Source organism: Phyllostomus discolor, chromosome 3 (genome assembly GCF_004126475.2).
Source record: "Phyllostomus discolor isolate MPI-MPIP mPhyDis1 chromosome 3, mPhyDis1.pri.v3, whole genome shotgun sequence".
In the NCBI taxonomy this organism is placed as follows: domain Eukaryota; kingdom Metazoa; phylum Chordata; class Mammalia; order Chiroptera; family Phyllostomidae; genus Phyllostomus; species Phyllostomus discolor.
The window spans coordinates 21,369,225-21,391,942 of record NC_040905.2 but is presented as its reverse complement, the minus strand read 5'-3'; the positions used below and the strand labels follow the sequence as shown (position 1 = coordinate 21,391,942).

The following is a 22,718-nucleotide window of genomic DNA, read 5'->3' as shown; positions in this document are numbered from 1 at the left end:
AGCTTATATAATGAAACTATAAAAAATATTATTTCAATAGCAAAACTATATTATATCATTATTATTTTGTTTCTGTTGACCAAATTCCTGCTGGTATTTTTGTGACAGAGAGGGGAAAAGAGATAATTTTCAGTTCTCTGGAAATGTCCTTTCTCATGTTCATACTAACTTTAATAATCCCATGTTTTATTTAATAGCACTTTGAAAATACATGGTTGGTCTTTATGAGAGTATTTGAGTTGTAGATATAAATTCACTTATTTAACAAATAAAGTAATGGGACAAAAGCACATTCTTTTATTCACATATGAATTATTAGGCTTTGCAGGCTTTTCTGAATTACCATAGTATGTTTGGTGTTGACGGGTGAGGGAAAAATGTGTGCAATTAAGTTAGATTTGCACATAAAGGTGGATGAGAATGGAGCATGAGTGAGGGTCTCAGGTTCGGCAGGATATAAGAGGATTGGGCTGGACCTTTTATATTTGTCTGTCAACACTACAAACAGTAAAACAGATCGCAATTTCTACAGAACCTCTTGTAACCTGAATAATGTCACAAACCTGCACTTCTTCCTGATGGGGAACAAGCTCTCAACCATATGTTCATTGGCACCCAAGCTCAGAAAGATTTCTCCATCCTGGTCTACCTCTTGAGGCTTTATCGTTTACTAAAATTAGGTGACTCAGGAGAAAATGCAAAGTTGTCTGATTTTTCTCTTTCCCTTTCTAGCAAATTTTGCTTTTTAGTTAAATCAAATGACAAGAAGTATGCATAACAAATTATTTTAATAATATTTTTCTTTTGGTATACTCCTAAAGTATACCAAATTATATATAATATATATAATATGTGTGTGTATATATTTATGTTCTTTCCTCCCTCCTTTTTAAGGATTATAGAGAAAATACACTGAAGTTCATAACAAAAATAACTTTCTAATAATTCAACATGGTGTGCTTTTATTTTACACCTTTGTTTCCATTTACTTCATGGGATACTTTGTAGGAAAAACAATATATGTGATAAAAATGAGTGGTTTTGATCTCATTTTCATATGTGTACAAGAAAATGACAGCATTGTTTCAGGTCTTCTTTTGTGTTCATGTTCTGACTCCATAGCTCCTGCCTTGTATGGAAAATACAGCTGCAGCTGAGTCCCCGTTGGATGAGAGGTGGAACAGATGGCCTGTGATTTTGCACTGCCTACACATTAGGGAAGCACCATGGCTTGGATTGAGTACATTTTTTTTTTAGTACTAACATTGCTAAAGTGAAAATAAATAGTCAAGCAGGGCGATGGAAGTCATTGAGCCACCACCGTGGAGATTCTACCGCTGTGCTTGCTGTCTCTCTCAGGGATTGTGCTAACTCAAGTGTTGCTACTTCCCAGGATATATCAGGAATTCGACAGAAGGCTTCTCCACTTTCCACCCAATTCTTCACCCTAGAACCCAGGTGACACATACTTAAACTGTATCATTTACTGAACACACAATTTCCTAAAGGGTTTAATAAGCCATTAAGTTGTCTTGTCTGTGGATGTGAAAGAAAGAAAAGTTTATCTGAATTTACCGATCATTTTATCAACTTTTCTCTTGGAATTTAACACCTGTACATCCATGTATATTTAATCTATATTGAATAATATATCAATAACTTATGGAAATTAACTTGAAAGTTTGGAAAAATATCCATGTGCTTTAAAGGCTGACAATTTCAAATATAATCTATGTAAAAATCAATGAAGGTATATTAAATGTCATGACATAGTATCTTCTTTTTAGCGTCCCATGCATTAACAATAGATTAAAAATTGTAAATATGAATGTACCAATAAATGAAATCACTAATTTCAACATGCCTTCATGGTAATAAAGATAAAATTACTTAAGTGTGTGTTCGATGAAGTGCTTTCATTTTACATATGAGAACAGAAAACGCAATATGTGGATAAAGAACATTCCAGCTACTATGTGTGGACCAATGTTTAGGGATGTGACATAATTGGCATAAGTGATTTTTTACAATCATTGTTTTGAAGTGATTGGTATAACTATTAGCTTATATAACATAATTTCTTACCATTCATGTCTCTTACCACTCAAATCCAACTCCCACTTCACCCTCATCTCATCCCACAATTTCCCAGAAGAGGATAAAAGCCAATCAACAAAACCTTACCTTGCCAACGTATTGTGGATCTGGTCCCATATGTTCTTCTAAAACAAAGAACTGATTCCAAACCCATCCCCTTTTGGGACGATGGTGGACCTCGGTTTCTCCTTCGATGTGTTTGGTTTGGTTTCTGGTCACCTTGACGGAGCTGTGGTGAGCAGTTCCATAACACCTCTGCACAAAACAGAGACACACGAGGACTGGACAGATGCAAGATGTGCTCGTAATTTTCATTGTAAGATAACTTTCCAGTTCACAGTTTTCTTTCTTTTCCTTGTCAGCTACAAATGCTTAGTGAGCATTCAAGGCAGAAGCCAAAGCATGGTTTGGAAGGGCAGTCCAAAGTAAATTGTCTCTCATGTCCATGATTTAACTGTCCATCAGGGAAAGGTCAGACTGCATTTACATCCTGAAACACTTTAGAGATTCAAAACTGGTTGTCTGATTCCAAGTCTTCACAGTAGGTGAACACAGGCAACCATTTTCTACCTAATGGAAAGAGAGAAAATTATATACATAACAAAACATAATAGTTTTAAGTATTTGCTCTGAATGTAAATTGAACTATTTTGTAGTGTGATGCTGATAGGCAAAGACCATGTGCAAATTCTTTTGGAAATACATGCACATAATGATGCATAAGCCAGTACACTGCATACATTTTTAGATGGACTTCCCTGTCTATACTGCTAACTTTCAATATGCATTGAGGGTAAGTGTATAGTGAGGATGTTTACATATTCCTTGAAACAACAGAAATGCAGCCCGAGGGAGTGTTTACATGTCCAGACAGTGACAATGAGTATGTGCATATGCTTGAGTGTAGTATGACTGCTTACAACGTGTGATCTATTAGGAAGCTCATGCTAGGTGCAAGATTTTTGTTTGTTTTGCACTTACTTATTTTTGTTAGATGTAATAAAAACTGACTGCATATTAATTACCTACTATACATGATTCACTGTACTTCAACAAAATACTTCCCTAGGGTTGAAAAATTGTCATAGACCATCACAACAACCAAGTAGGTACTTGGTTGGTAAGTAAAAGAAAAGAAAATGGACAAGATGACTGGGGAAAATGTATGACACGGAAAGTTTCTCTATGCTCACAGATCTGATTGGCATAATCAATTATGTGTGACAATACCAATTGTCTCAATCGTAGCTTGCATGAATGTTTACAGGCAATACTTTCTGGTGCAGTCTTCCCACAGAGGAAAGGCAGATATTCAAGCATGGGAATGCCCCGGTACACAATTCCAGAAGTCTTGTGAAGACAGGTATAAGGAAGAAAAGAATGGTGGCAAAAAAGAAGGGGAAAATGTTTTGATTTTCAAATAAAATGTTGTAGGCTTGGACTTAGGTTACAGTACAATTGGACATTAAAGTAAAACTTAAGAGAGGTTTCTGGTAGACAAAAAAGCAGGATTTGGTAGAGAAAAAGTTGACTCAATTAGCTTATGGAAAACATAAAACTCGCCCTGGCTGGCGTAGCTCAGTGGATTGAGTGCGGGCTGGGAACCAAAGTGTTGCAGGTTCTATTCCCAGTCAGGGCACATGCCTGGGTTGCTGGCCACAGTCCCCAGCAACCGCACATTGATGTTTTTCTCTCTCTCTCTCTTTCTCCCTCCCTTCCCTCTCTAAAAATAAATATATAAAATCTTAAAAAAAGAGATGAGAATGGGTCATCTGGGAAAAAAAAAAGAAAACATAAAACTCTGTTTTTTTCTCTTTTTCCATGTGTTCTCTTTTTAATGTGCATTTAGAAAAATTATACTGAATCAAGATTATAGTAACCCCATTCTGCAAAAATATTAGGTGAATCACTTTCTCATTCCATTAAATTCATCCTGTAAGTCAGAACAAACTAGAGTGTGGCTCTAAATGAATCACAGTGTGGTTGACATGACAAAATATTTCAAAAATTTAATACAAATAATCAGGAATAACATAATTCTTTGATACAATGATAAAAGTGTTTATACTGAGGGGGAAAATGAAAATAAAAATTACATGAGACCCAAAGCAAGGCACTTTCTCTATCAATATGTCTCCCCATAAATTAAAGTTAATAATAATGCTTACCTCACCAGATGCACAAGTATTGTTATTGAACAAGAACCAGGAATTCATTTTAATTATCTGGCATCATAAACTAAATTTCATAATTTTTAAAGCATAGATAAATATTTTACTGACTTAAAGTGACTTAAAAACTCTCCAAACTTCCCCTTCTCCTTCCTTTTTTGAGAATTTACTTACTATATGTACTTATGTGAATCATCTAATTTCTACAAGTCTCAATCTTCTCATTTATCAAAATGTGTATGTAACTTTTAATGTGTTTTCCAGTTTATCTAATAAATTTCTTAGATGATTTCATATAAAAGTTTAATTTCTCACTTGTCAAAATATCCTTAACTTTGAAGTCACAAATCTCAAACTAAGAAACTTTAACTAGCCTTTCTTCTTAGAAGTAAGCTGATGAATATGTAGTAGGTGTTATCCTAATACTTTCACACCATTCGGTGTGATTGTTAAATGAAAGTAGCATCTTTGCTTTTTATGCTAAGTTGTTTAGCAAAGCATAATTCATGAGTGAAAGGTGAAGAAAGTGGCTTTTATAATACAGCCCAGACATGCAGAATGAGTGTTTTCTTTATAATACTGATATCATATGGCATTCCAAACCCACATTAATGCATTGTCATCTGTGTACACATCACATGTTTATGAATGTTTATTATGACAATTATAAAAATGATAAAGTTCTGTGGCATAAAAGAACAAATATAAACATCACTATTGTACTGTTGAAAGTAATTTCATTCGCCATATCATGAGAAGACAGATTCCACATAGGAAAATTTCTGCTCTACTTCAGGAAATCCATTCCTTCATAGGTTAGAAAGAATTAAAATGAAAATAATAAAACCATTATTATTGGTTTTATAGACTAACATAATAGAAATATATTGTGAACTTTTGTCATTTTTTGACTAAGCAGCATTTAAACACCCTTCCTGTTTCATGGGGCACTCCAGTATGTGAATTCCGATAACCAGAGGCTTAACTTTCACCTCTGAACACCAAGGGGCCAAATGCTTTCTTCTTCCAATGTTTTAGTTAGAAGTCACCCCTGTGACATATACATGTTAATCACAGACTCCTACACCCTGGCACAGAAGGTGGATGGAAGTGGAGAAGTGTTTCAGAACAGTGGTAACAGTCTCAACGTCCAGATGTAGTGGTGGTCAGTTGGCAGCTATAAGGACAGGGTCCAATGGCAGCTGCACAAATTAACAGTCATTCTAGCTACAGTTTCAGTGGCAAGTACTTGATATTGTTTGTTACTGCCTCACTTCTATTGATTTCCACTTCTTAACAAACCTAATTCTTAAGGACCCTCACCAATTGTGATGGCTACACAATATTGTTCCAATAAATGCATTTGCTGTTTTCTACAGCCAAGTTGACTTTCATTGTTTGAAAACAAGAACATTGTCTGTAAAAGGCATCATTGTCATGATATTCCAGAAAAAAGTATTTCCAAATAATGCATTACTCATAATAATGTGCAATGCAGACCTCTCGCCTCTGGTCAGTACTGAATCTCAGTGATGCCCCCCTGCTGCCTGAGATTATTCCTCTTACTTCTGTAACTATTCCCTCTGCAGTAGAATTAGTCACACTGTACTCAGTCAAAAAACATGATCTCCAGTGTCCATTTATAGAAAACTATCACCTATCATATTTTATGAGCATTTTATTCTCTAAGCTTTACATTTCTCATTTATGAATACAATTTTTTTGAATTATCATTATGTTCAGCTAATTCTTTGAATTTATGATTTAATAAATATTCTTGATTTACAAATGACTTTTCTTACACTGAGTTACTCACAGCTCCGAAGATGAACTACTGGCCACTCAGTACAGTCATTCTGTTAGGGAGCACTGAAGAGAGAAGGACACTCACATTTATCCCAAAGGTGTTACTTGTGACTTGGCCCTCTGACTGAATGTTCTTGCCAATGTGTTCTTGGTTTATAAACTTGTGACTACAAAGAGGTCTAAGAATGCCTTACATTTGCTTTTTTAAGTTATTTTAATTAAGTATATTTTATTGATTATGCTATTGTAGTTGTCCCGTATTTTCTCTTTGCCCTCCTCCAGCTGGTAACCCGATTCTCTCCAGCAATACCCTCCTTAGTTCATGTCCATGGGTTGTATATATATAAGTTCTTTGGCTTCTCCATTTCCCTCATTATTCTTAACCTTCCCCTGTCTTTTGTACCTACCAATTCTGTTTCTTTTTCCTTGTACCTTTCTCCCATTCTCCCCTTTCACCCTCTCCACTGATAACCCTCCATGTGGTCTCCATTTTTATGATTCTGTTCCTATTCTAGTTGTTTGCTTAGTTTGTTTGTCTTTAGATTCAGTTGTTGATAGTTGTGAGTTTGTTGTCATTTTATTCTTCATAGTTTTGATCTCCTCCTTCTTCTTAGATAAATCCCTTTAACATTTCATATAATAAGGGTTTGGTGATGATAAACTCCTTTAGCTTTACCTTATCTGGGAAGCACTTTATCTGCCCTTTCATTCTAAATGATAGCTTTGCTGGATAGAATAATCTTGGATGTAGGTCCTTGCTTTTTATCACTTTGAATACTTCTTCCCAGTCTCTCTTGCCTGCAAGGTTTCTCTTGAGAAATCAGCTGATAGCCTTATGGGAACTGCTTTGTAGGTAACTGTCTCCTTTTCTCTTGCTGCTTTTATGATGCTCTCTTTATTTTTAACCTTTGGCATTGCAATTACAATGTGAAACAAGTTTTCCTTGCTTCTTTTATTGTTTTGAAACTTTCTTTGTTAAAAGTACTTTAACATTTTTATTTCATGAATGTGTTGTTCCATTTTCCAGATGTGGGGGGTGCCATATTATTTTACATATTTAAGAAGCCTAGAGTTATAATTGCCACCAATTTCTCAACTCCAGTATTATGCATTATTGGTAGGAATTTATCTGACTTTGCATAGAGCAAGCTTAGTTTAAATAGAAAAATGCCAAAAGAAAATAGAGTATGATGGAAAGTCCATATTTTTTGGAATTAGTTTCATTGTGAGATATATAAGGATATCTCATATGGAGAAGCATATGCCAGTGGAATCATCTTGCTTAATGCACAACTGTCAAATGTGCAAATCCATCAGATGAGAAGGCTGTTCTCCATGAGATGACTCATCATGGAAATAATGGAACTTAACTTTTCTATGATGAATTATTAAAATCCATCATACTGTCAGGTAGATTTAAATATAAAGAAATTTAAATTGTGTTTGAATTCTAGAGTACTTACATAAGGTGAAAGGTACAAATCCTTAACAGAAGTTGATTATTTTTCATTTAATAAATAATTATTTATGACATATCTGTATGTATGTATATACATATGTATGCATGTACATATTTATTTACTTGCATTCAGGATATGTGTTCTACAACTTTCAAGTTATCCTTTGGGTTGGAAATTAGAAGCAAAAGTCCCATTGCTTGTAAGATGCATTCTCAGGTATCATCTGACCTTGAATCCATGGTCCCCACCGTGTTCAGACCCAGTGCTCAACAACATCAGCCATTCTCTTGTTCTAAGTCCAGTTCTTGTTCAGTTTCCAATGATATTGACTTCTGAATTTTTTGTTTTACTTTCTTGCCTTTAACCTTTTATATTAAATAGTTTCTTAACTTTTTCCTCTCAATTGATAACTTACATGTTTAATAATTATACTGTTCTCTATCAGTTTTGTTTAGATTAAATAGCTCTTGCTTACAGTCAAAATCCAAATACTCATAAACCATATGCAGTTGTAATTTTATTGCAATTTTATTCCCAGGTTGATTCCCAAATCGATATTTTCACTTCCAATGTAATCATTTCACAATATTCCTACAGCACAAATATTTGGACAAAATAATTGAATTTGATCTATAGATAGAAAGATATAGATATAATGAAATATGTCAATAATACCAAATTAATTAGAAAGCATTAACTTTTGCATATTGTGGGTTTTTTTGTTGGGAATATGCATTTAACTTCCATGGGAACAGTGATGAGAACATTGCATGGGTACAGGTATTGCTCCTTAAATGGTTTATTCAGTTCTTTTTTTCTTAAGAGACTGACTGTCCAATTCTATTTGGTAACACCTACCATTTGAGACCGAAAGTAAAGGATATTTCTCCACAAAGACTACTATGTTTTAGACACAATTTTCTTTGGGTATTTTGTGTTCTTCACATCTAAGAAATAGCTATTGACAGCTGTGTGTCATGAAATCTTTTCAAGAATACGTGAATGGCAAAAAGCCTTGAAGAAAGATAGAACCAGCCTTGAAAGCAGAGAAAAGATTTGTTTCTGGACAGGATACTATCTTTTTCTATAACAAAGGTCGGAGAAATGTGCTAGCAGACCCCACATAAAGCTGGGCATTCTAAAATTCAGGATTCTTTACTGGGACCCGTGTGTACTGTGCATGGCCTGTCCTTGGGCTCCTTTGAGTCTCCCCAGGGGACTGCGAACCTTATGCTGCTAAAGGTAAGAAGGTCTTTTGTCTCTATTCCAGAGTCTCAGATTCTCTGCCAGCACCTATTCATCTGTGGCAGCCTAAGTGATTAGCTGGAAAGTAAGGCAAAATCTTAAATCCTTCATTTAAAATTCTGGATAAAATCGTTCAATGTGACTGTTCCTCTAAATTACCATAGGATTTATCAAATTCTTTCTCTATATTGCAGACCAGCATTCTGATTATCTACATAGGTACTATTTAATGTATTCTTTGTGTCATCTTTTTTAGACTTCTCACACCAAGTCTACGCATTTTCATTCTCTTGTATTGGCTAGTGAAGTACCTTTCATATTGTAGCCACTGAGTAAACAGTTGTTGAATGTAGTATTAAATAAGTGGGAAATAGACAAATTAATTCAGGGTTTCTGCAATAAGAGTGGTGTTAAAAACACCAAGTTGCAACTTAGAATACTCATTTGTAAGAATATGTTACAGAAAAACTGTTTTTAAAGTATTATTTGATTTGGTTAACATTATACATTGGTTTTCTCTTAAAAGCCTGTCATAATCAAAGAACCATAAATACTGAAAAACCAAGTTACATTTTATCAGTAAAACCTTGCTTTCTCAAGAAGCTTTTTCAACAGAGAAAATCAGAAATTAAGGAAGCCATTTAAATATTGAGCAAATATTCATTAGTAAACTTGGCAATAGAATATATTCTGTAGCATTATGAGTCATCTCTTACTGTGTTTAGTGTCAAATATGTGTATGAACATCCCTGCTACGTTGAGTAAAATATGTAAAAATAAAATTGAACATTCATAGTGTCACTATTTTGTCTCAATATATACTCCACAATTATTAGATTAATTCAAATGTATTTAATAAAGTTGAATTTTATTTTAATGTTTCCCTGAAGTTATACAGATAAATAGGAAGAGCAATGTCCTAATGGCGGTATATTCAAATGTAAGATGGTAGTCATGATCTTGATCGATTTGGCTGTAACAGTAGTATTACTTTCAATTTTCGTGTTGCAGATTCCAATCTTCATACTGCCTGGTGGACAGCATTCAAAACATTGGAAAACAAACACAGGAAACGAGAATGACAGTACCAGATTCAATGTTTTCTTACTTATCTGTGTATGTCTGAGCAACAAAGAGACAGTTTGAATTTCTTCCTGTATTTCAAAAGTATGTCCACCTATGACACTACTTTTATGTGTTGCTTATATTTTTGTAGAAATATAACATAAGCACCCTCTAGGGTGGCTCAGTTGGTTAGAGCATCATCCCAATATGCCAAGCTCCGGGTTCATTCTGGGGGTGAGGGCATCTACAAGAAGCAACTGATAACTGCATAAGTAAGTGAAACAATTAATCAGTGTTCTCTCTCTCTCATCAATAAATAAAAACAAATAAAAATTTATAACATAGGTGAAGCATAAAAACATATATTCACATGTAAGATCTCATCAAATAAATTTTAAAATGGTCATTTGGTTTGATTTAAAATATAAAAAAATATATTAAAGGAATCCTACTAGTGTAGAGACTCCTGTAGTCCTCACTAGCTGGTTTCTGTCACTGGGCACCCTGTGCATCTTGCCAAACCTGAATCCCTGCCCTCCACTTCCCCAAAATAAAGACTACCTTTCCTAGCCTCACTTGTAGCTAGTGTTGCCCAATTACTAAGTTCCAGCAAATGGCCTATGAGCAGAAGTGCTGTCTGTTAACTCTCCAGGAAATTCCCTAGAAGACTGTTGACACGTGTCTTTTCTATCCTTTCCCCTTCCTCTGTCTTGCCACTTGAATCCTGAGTGTGTGGCTAGAGCTCCCTTTTGGACCATGAGATTGATATCACAGCCTGGAGGGAGGGGATCCAAGCAACTTTATCCCGGAGGACCTGGGAGCCCTGCCAGGCGATCCCTGGGCTGCCTTCTTCTCAGCTCAGTTATGAGAAAACATATTCCAGTCTTTTTAAAGCCACAATTATTTTGGGCTTCTGTTTGCTCAGAGCTGAACCTAATTCTAATTTAACAACCATGGAGCTGAAACAGTATATTCTCCAGGGTTTTGGATTTATCGAGGTAGGGTTTGGGAAATAAATGACAGGGGAAGGAAAGAGAGGAAATGAGATTGGAGTGAAAAACTTGGGGAGATGGTGGGTGGCACTCTATTATAAATTCCAGAGAACTCATTTTTGCTGATGCTCTTCTCTGCAACTTCCACCACAAGTACTAAAATGTGCACATCTTGCTTTTCTCTATTTTTCTGCTGAAGTCAGAACTCATACCTTACTCTTATATTTGTGTCATTGGCAGCGCACACAGTATGCGATGTGGATGGAAGGTGTGATACTTGTCCAAAGGTCTTCTTCTATGCCTTTCCCTTTGACATACGCACTCTACCTACACACAACACCCTCCTGCTTGAAATCCCTCTATGTATTGACAAAATCTCCAGGACAGACTTAAAAAAACACCTTTCACATGAAATTCATAGTTTTTCAATATTTGGCACCTTTCTATGTCCCTTATCTAGGAAGCACCACGATCTGCTCATATTTTCACATGCTCACGGTCTCCTGGCTTCGATCTATCTGCTCTTGTTAGTCTTTGTGCCTTTGTATAAGCTTTTCCTTCTAAGTACAAAGCCTACTTCCCTGTTTTCATGATCAAAAAGTCATCAGTCTCCCAAGCAAGACCTCAGAACCTATCCACACTCTATTCCCAAAGTCTCCTGTTCTCCCATTATCAGGAAGGGATTCTGAATATGCCACCTCAGAATACGCTGCTTCGGCATGTATATTATTTAAATTAAAAGCACTTAAAAAACACCAGGCACAAAAAAGCACTCTGACCTTCCTAAAATTAGGAGTTCAAACTCCCATATAAAAGAGGTCTGCCTTATGCAAGAGGGAAGAAACATACTTTCACCCACAATGGTTGAGGACAAAATAAATCTGCACAAAGAAACATCGCTTGTCTGACTCATCCTTCTAGTCATTTTTTTCACCCACTTACGTAACTAATCCAAACCTTTTGCTTTGTCATTTTACCACTGTGTGGTCCAACTTGTAAGTGTCTGGCTTTAACTGTTTTTTGGGGTCTTCATTCCCTTATGAGGGCTCCTGAGACACATAAAAACATATTAAGTAAGTTTATATGCTTTTTTCCTTGTTAATTTGTCTCATTATAGGAGCCACAGTCAAGAATCTAAAGTGCCAAAGGAAAGTTTTTCCCTTCCTTACAGTCGCATTTATCACATGACTTAGGCATTTCTTTGTATGTCTTCCAAACTAGAAGGCAACCTCCTTCCAGAACTTAACTTTAATCTCTGTTATCTTTTTTTAAAGATTTATTTATTTATTTTTAGAGAGGGAAGGGAGGGAGAAAGAGAGAGAGAGAGAGAAACATCAATGTGCGGTTGCTGGGGGCCGTGGTCTGCAACCCAGGCATGTGCCTGGGCTGGGAACCAAACCTGGGACACTTTGGTTCGCAGCCTGCGCTCAATCCACTGAGCTACGCCAGCCAGGGCTAATCTCTGTTATCTTAATATTAATGATAACACAAGCTTATGTTCACAATACGTTAAGTGAATAAACAAAACTAGGATTGTGCTTTTATCATGTCAGTGTCCCATTAATTAGTCATGCGACCTTAGCCAAACTTTCTCATACATGAAATAGGTCCAATAACCCCATAACATCTCTGTGAGGATCAGTAAGGGTTATGGGCACAGTCAAGGAGACCTGGATGATTCAGGTGGAATCTCCCACTATTGCTGGGGAAAGAAAAGCAGTGTATGTCTCTTAAAAGTAAGAATAGCATCCTCTTTACATGAAATATTGTATTATATGCATCATTTGAGTGGATTAAAAGTATTTTGCATGGTCTGAATATAAAAATATTTTAATTATAATCTAGATTTTGCATTGCCTGAAAAAATATCACAACTAATTACTAAAAAAACAAAGTATTTGCATAATGTCTTGATAATGAATGTGTAATGCTGGTGCGCATTTCCTTAGAGCTCTGGTTTTCTGTTCCTACAATGTACAATATATGTGTAATTAAAAAAATGTTTCCATATGTTTAAAAGATTTTTGAAATTACACATTTTAGAAAGTAGCTATATTAATGCTCCAATCTGATGCACACCTAAAATATGACTTTGTGGTAGCTACAATAAACCTCCAATGGAATGAAACAAATTTAGATCTCCCATTGTATATTTCCTTCAACCACTTCTACAGCAAACTGGCTTACCTTCTCCTATAAAAAGAAGGAATATAGTTCTGCCTCTCTGAGGAATTTTAGTTTCTTTATATAGAAGCTTGTTGGCTTAATTAAACTATGTCACATCTTGATTCCTATTTGTAAGAAAAGAAAGTGTTAAATTTTAGCATGTTATTGATATGCCAACTTTTGATGTGAAGTATGGAGTAAAAGCCACTGTGAATTTAAAATTGGGTTACAGATAGTTTTCCATAGAACATATAAGTCTGTGGGAGCTATAACATTATTTAACTCTGAGATATTACCCTTCTGAAATTTGATGAGTGAGAAAATTTGATTAAATGTCCCAAACAGAAAAGGCAAAAGGCCAGAAAGCATGTATGAGGTGTGTGTGTGTGTATACATATCTATATTTATCTATCTATCTATGCATTATCTATCTATCTATCTATCTATCTATCATCTATCTACCTATATCTGTTTATATCTGTGTATATACCTATATCTATCTATAGATATCTTATGACTGATAAAAGTTTATATTTCCACTTTACTTTCCACCACACTAATCATATGCTTACCATTACAGTCAACACTCACATAAACTTGTAAGCCTGTTACATCTACCTGGCAACACACCAATACTAAGACTATAATTCTATGTTGTCGCATGATGAAGACAGTCCAACAGGTCTGTGCACTGGGGTCACCACATGAAAATCATCATGATACTGAAGTGAATTAAATCCCTGGAATAAAAAAGTCACATTGGAAGAGACTGAAGTAGAGAAGGGTATTATCGGGCATGGGGTCCACTACTGGACATTCAACATTTAGCATTAAAAACAGAGGATTGGCAAGAGCATGGATGGACATGAAGAACATTTATGTTAAGTAAAATAAGCTAATAAGTGAAACACAGGTACCATAAGATCTAATTTATGTATGTAATCCAATGAGCAAAATAAACAAACAAACCACACAGAAACAGACCCACAGATAGAGAAAACAGACTGACTGCTGTCAGAGGGGATGGGGGTTGGGAGATGGTGAAAAAAGGTGAAGGGATTAACAAAAACAAAACAAACAAAAAACAATAACAACTCATAGACCCAGACAACAGAGGGGAAGGGGGATGGTGGCAAGTGGAAGAGGTAAAAGGGGAATGAATGGTGATGAAAGGAGATGTGATTTGGGGTGGTGAATACACAATACAGGTATAGATGATTTATTATAGAATCATAGAATTGAAACCTATATAATTATATTAACCAATGTCATTCCAATAAATTCAAGAAAAATTAAAAAGAGAAATCTGAAGTTCAGTGGAGGGGGTGGGAGGTAGGTGGATTTCCATGGAAACCTAGAGAACCGAGTATTTTAAGGGAGAAACAATTACACTGTTATTAAGTGTTATTATTTATACAGGATCCAGATACCACACCCTATCTTTTATATTGAGTTTATCTTAATATGTATTTATAGAGGTTAACAAAAATTAGCATTTTAAACATATAGACTAAGTGCCATATAGTGAGCTATATGCTTAAAACCATAATTTTATTTAAATTCTTTCATGATCATTTTCTACTTAAAAAATACTAATTCACAGCATTGAAATAGCTTGCCTGAGAGATGAGATTTAAAGCTAAGTCTATTTGAGTTCAGTATCTTTCTCTAAAATTGGACTTAAATAGACATAGGTTTGAATCATTTTGCTTCTGTCTCCTTGCCATGGATCCTTAAGGTTAAACTACTTGACATCTTAAAGTTTCAGTTGCACAGATGTAAAATTTGTATGCTAGTAGTACCTGCCCCATAAATTGTAGTTAGTAGTATATGAGCCAGAATGTGTATGTGTGTGTATGAACTCTTTCTAATTAATATGCCCTTAAAATGTGTTAATAAATAATATTAGCACATTTTGTTAGATAGATATTCCATTTCAGAAATTTACTGATTTATTTTTGTTACATATTACCTTTTTTCTACCTACGAAATCTAAAGATAAAAATAAGGAATGTGTTTTCTTTATTAGTGTATTGTCTTGAAATTCAAAAAGTAACCTTATGCACCATGATAATCAACTATACAAAAGTTTAGAATAAATGTAATTCTTACACATTATCATTATCTACATTTCTATAGGCTTAGAAAAATGAAAGGCATACATATTTAAGTGTCTTCAAATAGTTTCAATCAGATAAGGAGCTTAAAGCACAAATGAGTCTGATTCTCCTATCCCTGTAAACTAGGATAAACTTTAGGAAAAATTTCTACACAGGTTGGTTATTTAAATAGCACAGAATTTTAAGTTGTAGGTTGTTGATTTATGGTAATTACAAAGGCTATAGAGACACTATAGAGAGACTTTAGCTATTCTGCTATCCGTCTCTCAGACGCATGGGAAAATCTAACCCTAATATGTTTCAAAGTGTTACTAAATTTTGACATATGAGACAGATTAAATATCTAATTTTTTGAGGGAGCTTAGAAAGTTTGGGGTTTTACTATCAAAAAACTCATTGAGTGTTTATTTGTAAGTTGATGTTCATGTTTCCAGTTACTGCATTAGCCAGTTTATACTACTCTATAGCTTTTAGCAATTAGAGAGTAAAGGATGTAACATGTTCATATAATATAATCATTCAAAACACTGGATATAAGGAAGGTTCTCCTGATTGTAATAAAGTCTCTGTGGACATTCTAGTTAAGTCTTATTGGCCACTAAAGTACAACTTTGTGGAATCATGATGAAAACAAAGCAACAAAACTGTGTTATGTTGCATATTAAATAACATGCACATATGTTTACCCAGGGAATTTGTCACAGTGTTAATATATTCTTTACCTTGTGGTCTTATAAAAATAAAGGCTTTTAAGTCCTAACTGGTGTGTCTCAGTGGGTTGAATGCTGGCCTGTGAACCAAGAGGTCACCAGTTCAATTCCCAGTCAGGGCACATGGCTGGGTTGCAGGCCAAGTCCCCAGTTGGGGGCACATGAGAGACAACTACATACCGATGTTTCTCTCCCTCTCTTTCTCACTCCTTCCCTCTCTCTCTAAAAATAAATAAAATCTTTAAAAAATAAATAAAGGCTTTTCAGCTGGTTTATCTTTATTGGGAATATTTAAGAGGTGTTTGTATCCACTTTCCAAATAAACATATATTCCCTAGGTCTATATTTTATCATGAGAACATTATTATATTTTATTATTTGTTCATATTATGAAAGTATTACCTGTTCATGGTTTGAAAATAAATAATAAAAACAGTACAGCTGTGTATAAAGAAAAAAGCAAAGAAATAAAACAAAGCAAACAAAGACCTCCCTTTCTTCCTTTGACTCTTAGCTGTACTTTCCACATATAAAAAATGAATGTGCACACATGTTCCTCAATATTAAAAATAATAGTTAACAGCAATGTAATATAAACAGAGGATAATGAAGAAAACTACATTGATACTATTTCTAAAGACTTTATTTATTTATTTTCAGACAGAGGGAAAGGGAGAGAGGAAGAGAGGGAGAGAAACTTCAATGTGTGGTTGCCTCTTGTGTGCCCCCTACTGGAGACCTGGCCTGCAACCCAGGCATGTGCCCTGACTGGGAATTGAACCAGCAACCCTTTGGCTCACGGACCCAAGCTCAATCCACTCAGCTACACCAGCCAGGGTATTTATTTATTTTTGGAGAGAGGGGATGGGAAAGAGAAAGAGAGGGAGAGAAACATCCATGTGGAGCCTGTGGAGTCAGGCTGCACAGAGTTTCAGATTTGACCCAGCCCCTCACCAGTAGTAAAGTGTGTTGTCTAGCCAGCCAAAATATCTGCTAAACTCTGAGTTCATACACATGAAATGAGCATAATAACCATTGTTCCGTATGAATGATACCATTATTACATAGGATAATATCGCCAACAGACTGGCCTGTATACATCTCTCAAGTATACTTAGTAGTGTTACCCTTGGTGTAGGGTAGCCAAACAGGTGTAAAACCTCTGCCTGCAGACCTGGACCATGTAAATTTACACATGAGAACATACGTCCAAATAAGAAGCTCATGACATACTGTAGTTCTTGTGTTTCACATCTGCTCTAATAGCTATATTGAAATGCATATATTCTTTTAGGATTTTACCTTTTTGTATTCCTTGGTTCATGTAAATGAGAGTAAGAAAGTGAAAAAGAACAGTTCTCCAGTATTTCTCTTATAAGGACAGCAATGCTATCAGATCACTCTCCACAGGATCTCATTTAACCCTAATTACTTCCTTGGAGGCCCCACCTACAAATGCAGCCACACTGGGAGTTAGGGTTTCAACATAAGAACTTTGGGGAATGCTAAGTTTTAGTCCCTGACAACATGTAATCTCTAGAATCTAAATTATATGTGAGGTCTTTCAAAAACTGTAGGACTGAAAGGGAGCACTTCCCATGTACAACATGGAAGGGACTGGAGGCTAGGAAAGGGACTCAGTAGCAAATGCAACCATTGGCAGTAAATCTCAGCAAAAAGTAACTTTCTGAGGGTGAGGGTGCACACCCAGGAGTAAAATTGTATCTGCGATGGGACTTTGGATGGGAGAAAGGTGTCAGGTTGTCAGAGAAAAACCCTCTGGCACCCACTGCAGCTCAGCAAAGCGCAGCAGGTAAGGCTGCACCCAGAATCACACAAACAGCAAACATCCTGAAAGCAATCTGTTCCTAGCAAGAAGTGAAGAGTCTTACATAAATAAGCCAACTAATCTGCATAGCTGTGGTGCTAGTCCCACGAATGTATTTGGGTGTAATGTGAAAAAGCTTACTCTTTTTTTTTTTAACTTATGAAATCACAAAAGAAAAGGTTGTGAGAAAACAGTTTTAAAAAGTGAAAATGTCTACGTGACACGAGTGTGATGAGTAGAGCAGGCAAAATGCTCAGTAACCTCCCTCCTCCAGTCGGACAATGTGTGTAATGGTCAATTCACAGGAAAGAAAACACTTGAGGAGCTTTTAAACATACTAAGAAAATAATCAACTTCACTCACAATAAGAGACATGGGAATTAAAAACTACCGTGACATCCGATTTCACACGCAACAGACTGTTAAAAACCCAAGTCTGCTAACTCATTTGGCAAGACAGTTGGGCGAGGTGTGTACTCTTACACATTGCTGATCGTTATATAAAATAAGCCAGTCCCCGTGAGGATACTGTGCCAACTGCTACAAAAATATAAAGCTTATATTTTTGCCTAATAAATTCTACTCTAGTAACTTACCCTACAGATTTTAAACAATATTATTCAAAATGGAAAATGAAGAATAAAGGTAGTCAGCATATTCTTTTCATGTCAAATGAGGATATTTTAAGAATTAATCGCATGCACAGGGCATTATCTACATGAACTTTATTCTACATGTTAACACTATGTTAAGTGTAACTGTTCAGTACAACAAAGTTTACCTGTTAACGTTTACCTGTTAATGTCCATGGACAGATGACTAATTGAATGGATGATGACAGGTCCATGAAATAGAACACTAGGCAGCTCCTTATGTATGGATATGGAATGATCGCCAAGATACATTATTAAAAGAGGATCTAGTTCTGAAGAGTGGACATTCAGAATGTTTTTAAGAATCAGAACAATACATGCACTTATATTTACTTCTCTGTGCCAAAACATCTTTGGACTAATATAGGATAAATAAACAGCATCTCCTATTTGGAAAAGAGTAAAAACCGATTCAAGTATACTAAGTAAGAAGACATATTCATGTGTATATTTCTTTTTTCTTTACATATTATTTTAATCCATAATAATGTGTTATCTAGAAAAAGTCAACAAATTGTGAGATAATAAGAATGCTTGGTGCCTTCCCACCCTGCTGCTCACCCGTCCCTGTGTGTAAATAATTCCGAACAAATGACAGCAAATGAAGCATCTGCTGCTTGAGGTGGTACGCAGATCCCAGCTGCGCCGGGTCCTCAAAACACAATATGTTTTCCAGCAGTAATGTTTTAATAATTACTATTCCTTTTAACTGCAACAGACAAAATGGCATGCTGATTTACACCACTAAAGCCAAGAAGAGCGTATCAACTAATATGTAGATTAAGAAGCTACTGTATTTGAGAAGCCAGATTGTAAACAAGAAAAAAAAAAAACCTTTCAAACTGATAACTTATTTAAGAAATTTTCAAGGTGGCTTTTAGACAAAGAAGGGTTTAGATGTCATGGGAGAGAAAGCCAAGATGATTTCCTTATTGAGAAGAATTTCATTTGCTTAGTTAAAGCCAAAGGAATTCTTTGGCTTTAACTAAGCCAAAGACTTTTCCTAATAATTTTCTGAAGGTTTCACTTTGTTTCAACAAATGTACTCTATGAATTCAAGAAATGTCCAAGAAAAAGTCATAAAAAACAACTTGAGTCAGTGTGCGTGACTTACAACTGTGCTACTAAAATTTTTTCTATACACACGCAGCTCCAGCTTCAACTAGGCTCTGGTTAGCTATCGTCTCGGGAACAGTTTATGTAAAACTGAATGACCTATTCCTTAAATGTTTGATAAGACCCACCACAAGTTTGGTTATTTCTTCATGGAATGATTTTTAATTACTGTTTTATATTTTTTCACAGAGCAAGCTTTCTACTTCTTATGTATTTGAAATTTATCTCTAAGTTTTCAAATTCATTGACATGAAATTATTCATAGCATCTCCTATTATCTTTTAAACTTAAAATGTGTGTGTAATTATGTTCCCATTTTACATCCTTAATATGGTCTATTTGTATATAATCTCTTTCCCCTCTTGACAGATGATTGTCTATTTTATTAATCTTTAAAAATATGTTTGTTTGTTGACAAAAAATTGTAAATTCTCAGGGCCCACCCCAGGCCTAGTAAATCTGGAGATGGAGACAGGGGATTGCATTGCAACAAGTGGTTCTGATAGGCACCAATATTTAAGAAATCCTGTCCCAGAACATTTTACACCTGAGAGGACAGTGTATCCTATCAAACAGGACTGGGTGCATGTGTACGCTGCACTATTATGATTATCGATGATGCGAGATGGCACATCTTCCCAGTACTAGATACCTCTGAATCACGTTAGTTATGGGCTGAATTTGCCCATAACTAATTCAAATCATTCTCCAAATTCAAATGCTAAATTTGTAACTCCCAGGACCTCAGAATGTAAGTTTATTTGAAAATAACATCTTTAAAGAGATGATTAGGTTAAGGTGAGGTCCTCAGAGTGGGCCCTAATCGGACTGGTACTCTTTGCAAGACAGAAAAAAAAAATGTTTTTCCTGTGATAAGATAGATAGCAAGTGGACAGTCATCTTCAAGCAAAGGACAGAGGCCTCAGAAGAAAGAAAACCCTATCAGAACCTGGATTTGAAACTTCATCTTTCAGAAATGTGAGAAAATACAGTTTTGTTGTTAAAGCCACCTAGTCCACAGTATTTTTTATGGCAGCCCCACAAAACTCACATAACCACCAACTCAAACTTTTCCTTCTAAAAGTAGCAGAATGATTAGCCTCAGATTAGAAAGTGGAAACAATTCTGCCATAGTCCACAACTGTATGCATAAGTAAAATTTTAAATTTAAACCAGGTGGTTTAAGATGACTGTTTGTGAAGTGAGTCTACCACTTAATGACTGCTGAGAATTTAGGCTAGCCAATTAATTTCTCTGAGTCTTAGTGTCTTCAGTATAAAACGTATCATCATAAAATGGTATATAAGTGACATAATGTTGTCAACTTTAAAAAACAATGGCTTTAAACCACATGGCATAATGTTTGGGAAAGGAAGTGCTCAAAAACCCTCATGTACATGTGCCTGGTAGAATGTTATGACAAATATCAATCAAGCTAATAGGAAAGGAATATTCAGTATCAGGATTTTAAAATAACATTTCATTGTAAATCATGATCTTCTTTATGATAATCATCATTCATAAATTCAACATCTGACCGGCTGAATGAAATCATCTGAACAGATTAGAATCTTTACTAATAAGATAATTTCCAAAATACATGTAAATAGTTCTCAAGCAACCTTAAGGAATTCAGATTCCTTAAGAAATGACCCCTTTTATATCTTACTTAAATTAAGAAAATACAATTTCTGTATGAGGAATACTTTCATTTTCTCAAATCAAGAGATCTAATTCAAGTCTGAAATAATTTTGAATAATTTATTTAGAGAGTAGAAATATGCTATTTTAAAATCTATATTGTGTTATAATATTTCAGTACAAAAGGGTCATGTGGATTATCTTTTTTTTTTTTAAAGATTTTATTTATTTACTTTTAGAGAGGGAAGGGAGAGAGACAGAGATAGAGATAGAGAGAGAGAAACATCAATGTGCGGTTGCTGGGGGTTATGGCCTGCAATCCAGGCATGTACCCTGGCTGGGAATTGAACCTGGGACACTTTGGTTCCCAGCCCAAGCTCAATCCACTGAGCTATGCCAGCCAGGGCTTGGATTATCTTTATAGGAGGCAATATCTGAGCACAGTGAAGATGTCTGCAAAATTAATATTCTGTATCTTAATCTGCATAGTAGCTCCCTAAATATTTTTTTAATTCATTGAGTTTTTCAGTTAAAATGTATCTATTCTTCAGTGTACATGTTAGATATCCAAAAAGTTGGCCAAAAATAAGTGTGTGTGTGCACTTAACATTGCTTTATATTTTACAGAAGCAAACAAATTTTGTTAAAAAGAAAAAAAATAGTACCACATGATTTCCTTGTTAGCAATGGTTTAAAATCTACAGCAAACTACCAATTCTTGGTACAATTCTCCCTGGTTTTACATTTCCAAAGCATAATAATGTTCACGCTGATGTAAGTACTCACTGGCACAAGTAGGAGGTGTAGGCTTGTCAGAAACTCTAGGAGGGACCTTTCTGATAAATCAACTAATAAATTGAATGGTATCTTGATATCCCAAATCACTACAGATCAGATCATATAATGAACTCACAGGATACTCTTTATAATTTTTAATTTTTTCTCACAGATGTATCAGAAATATTAGGTTATCAGAAACAAGCAGATTTACACAAATTATGCAGTCTATGTTGTGAGAAAGTGGAATTCAAGTTTGATAAACTTTTCAGAATACTTTTTATTATAGTATTTATAATACTTTTATTAAAGCATTTAATTAAAGTATTTAATTTTATTAAAGTATTTATTATACTTTTTATTATTATATTTTATTTTCAGAATTTTTTTATTATATTAAATCAAACCACATTGTTACCCACCTGGAAACTAAAATCCTAAAAAAATTGCTTCTCATTTCGCTTGAGTCAAAAATAAAATTACTAAGGAGAAATAATAAAAGCATCAAAACAAAACCATAAAAATAAATTAATCTCATATGCAAAGAATTGTATATGAATTAGAAAATTAGAAATTTCTAAACAAATTTCAAACTAAACTCTAACTTAAGACACTACACTGGCTAAAAACAAAAAAAAAAGCTGCAACATCACAGAATGAGAACATACTTGTCATTTGTTACATATTCTTAAGGTTAAATAGGCTGGATTAGGTGTTCCTCACTTTTTATTCCTTACTTAAACTTTATAATAATCTGCTCCTCACTACCCATTCAATTTTTAAATGGCTTCAACAATCAGCAATTTAAATCTTCCTGCCTTCATTCACAAATCTCCACAATACGTCAACCAAGGAATAGCTTTATTTTCTA

The 22,718-nt window shown here is 34.9% G+C and overlaps 1 protein-coding gene across 7 annotated transcripts in view; it reads right to left on the bottom strand.

Annotated features, from left to right (window-relative positions):
• CDH18 (cadherin 18) overlaps positions 1 to 22,718 on the bottom strand; it is a 488,064-nt gene that overhangs the window by 242,929 nt on the left and 222,417 nt on the right. For all 7 annotated transcript variants that reach the window (XM_036020243.1, XM_028511442.2, XM_036020244.1 and 4 more), the window contains one exon: positions 2,185 to 2,667. In XM_036020243.1, the coding sequence (XP_035876136.1) occupies positions 2,185 to 2,412 (228 nt within the window). In that variant the 5' untranslated portion in view covers positions 2,413 to 2,667. The remainder of the gene's footprint in view (positions 1 to 2,184; positions 2,668 to 22,718) is intronic.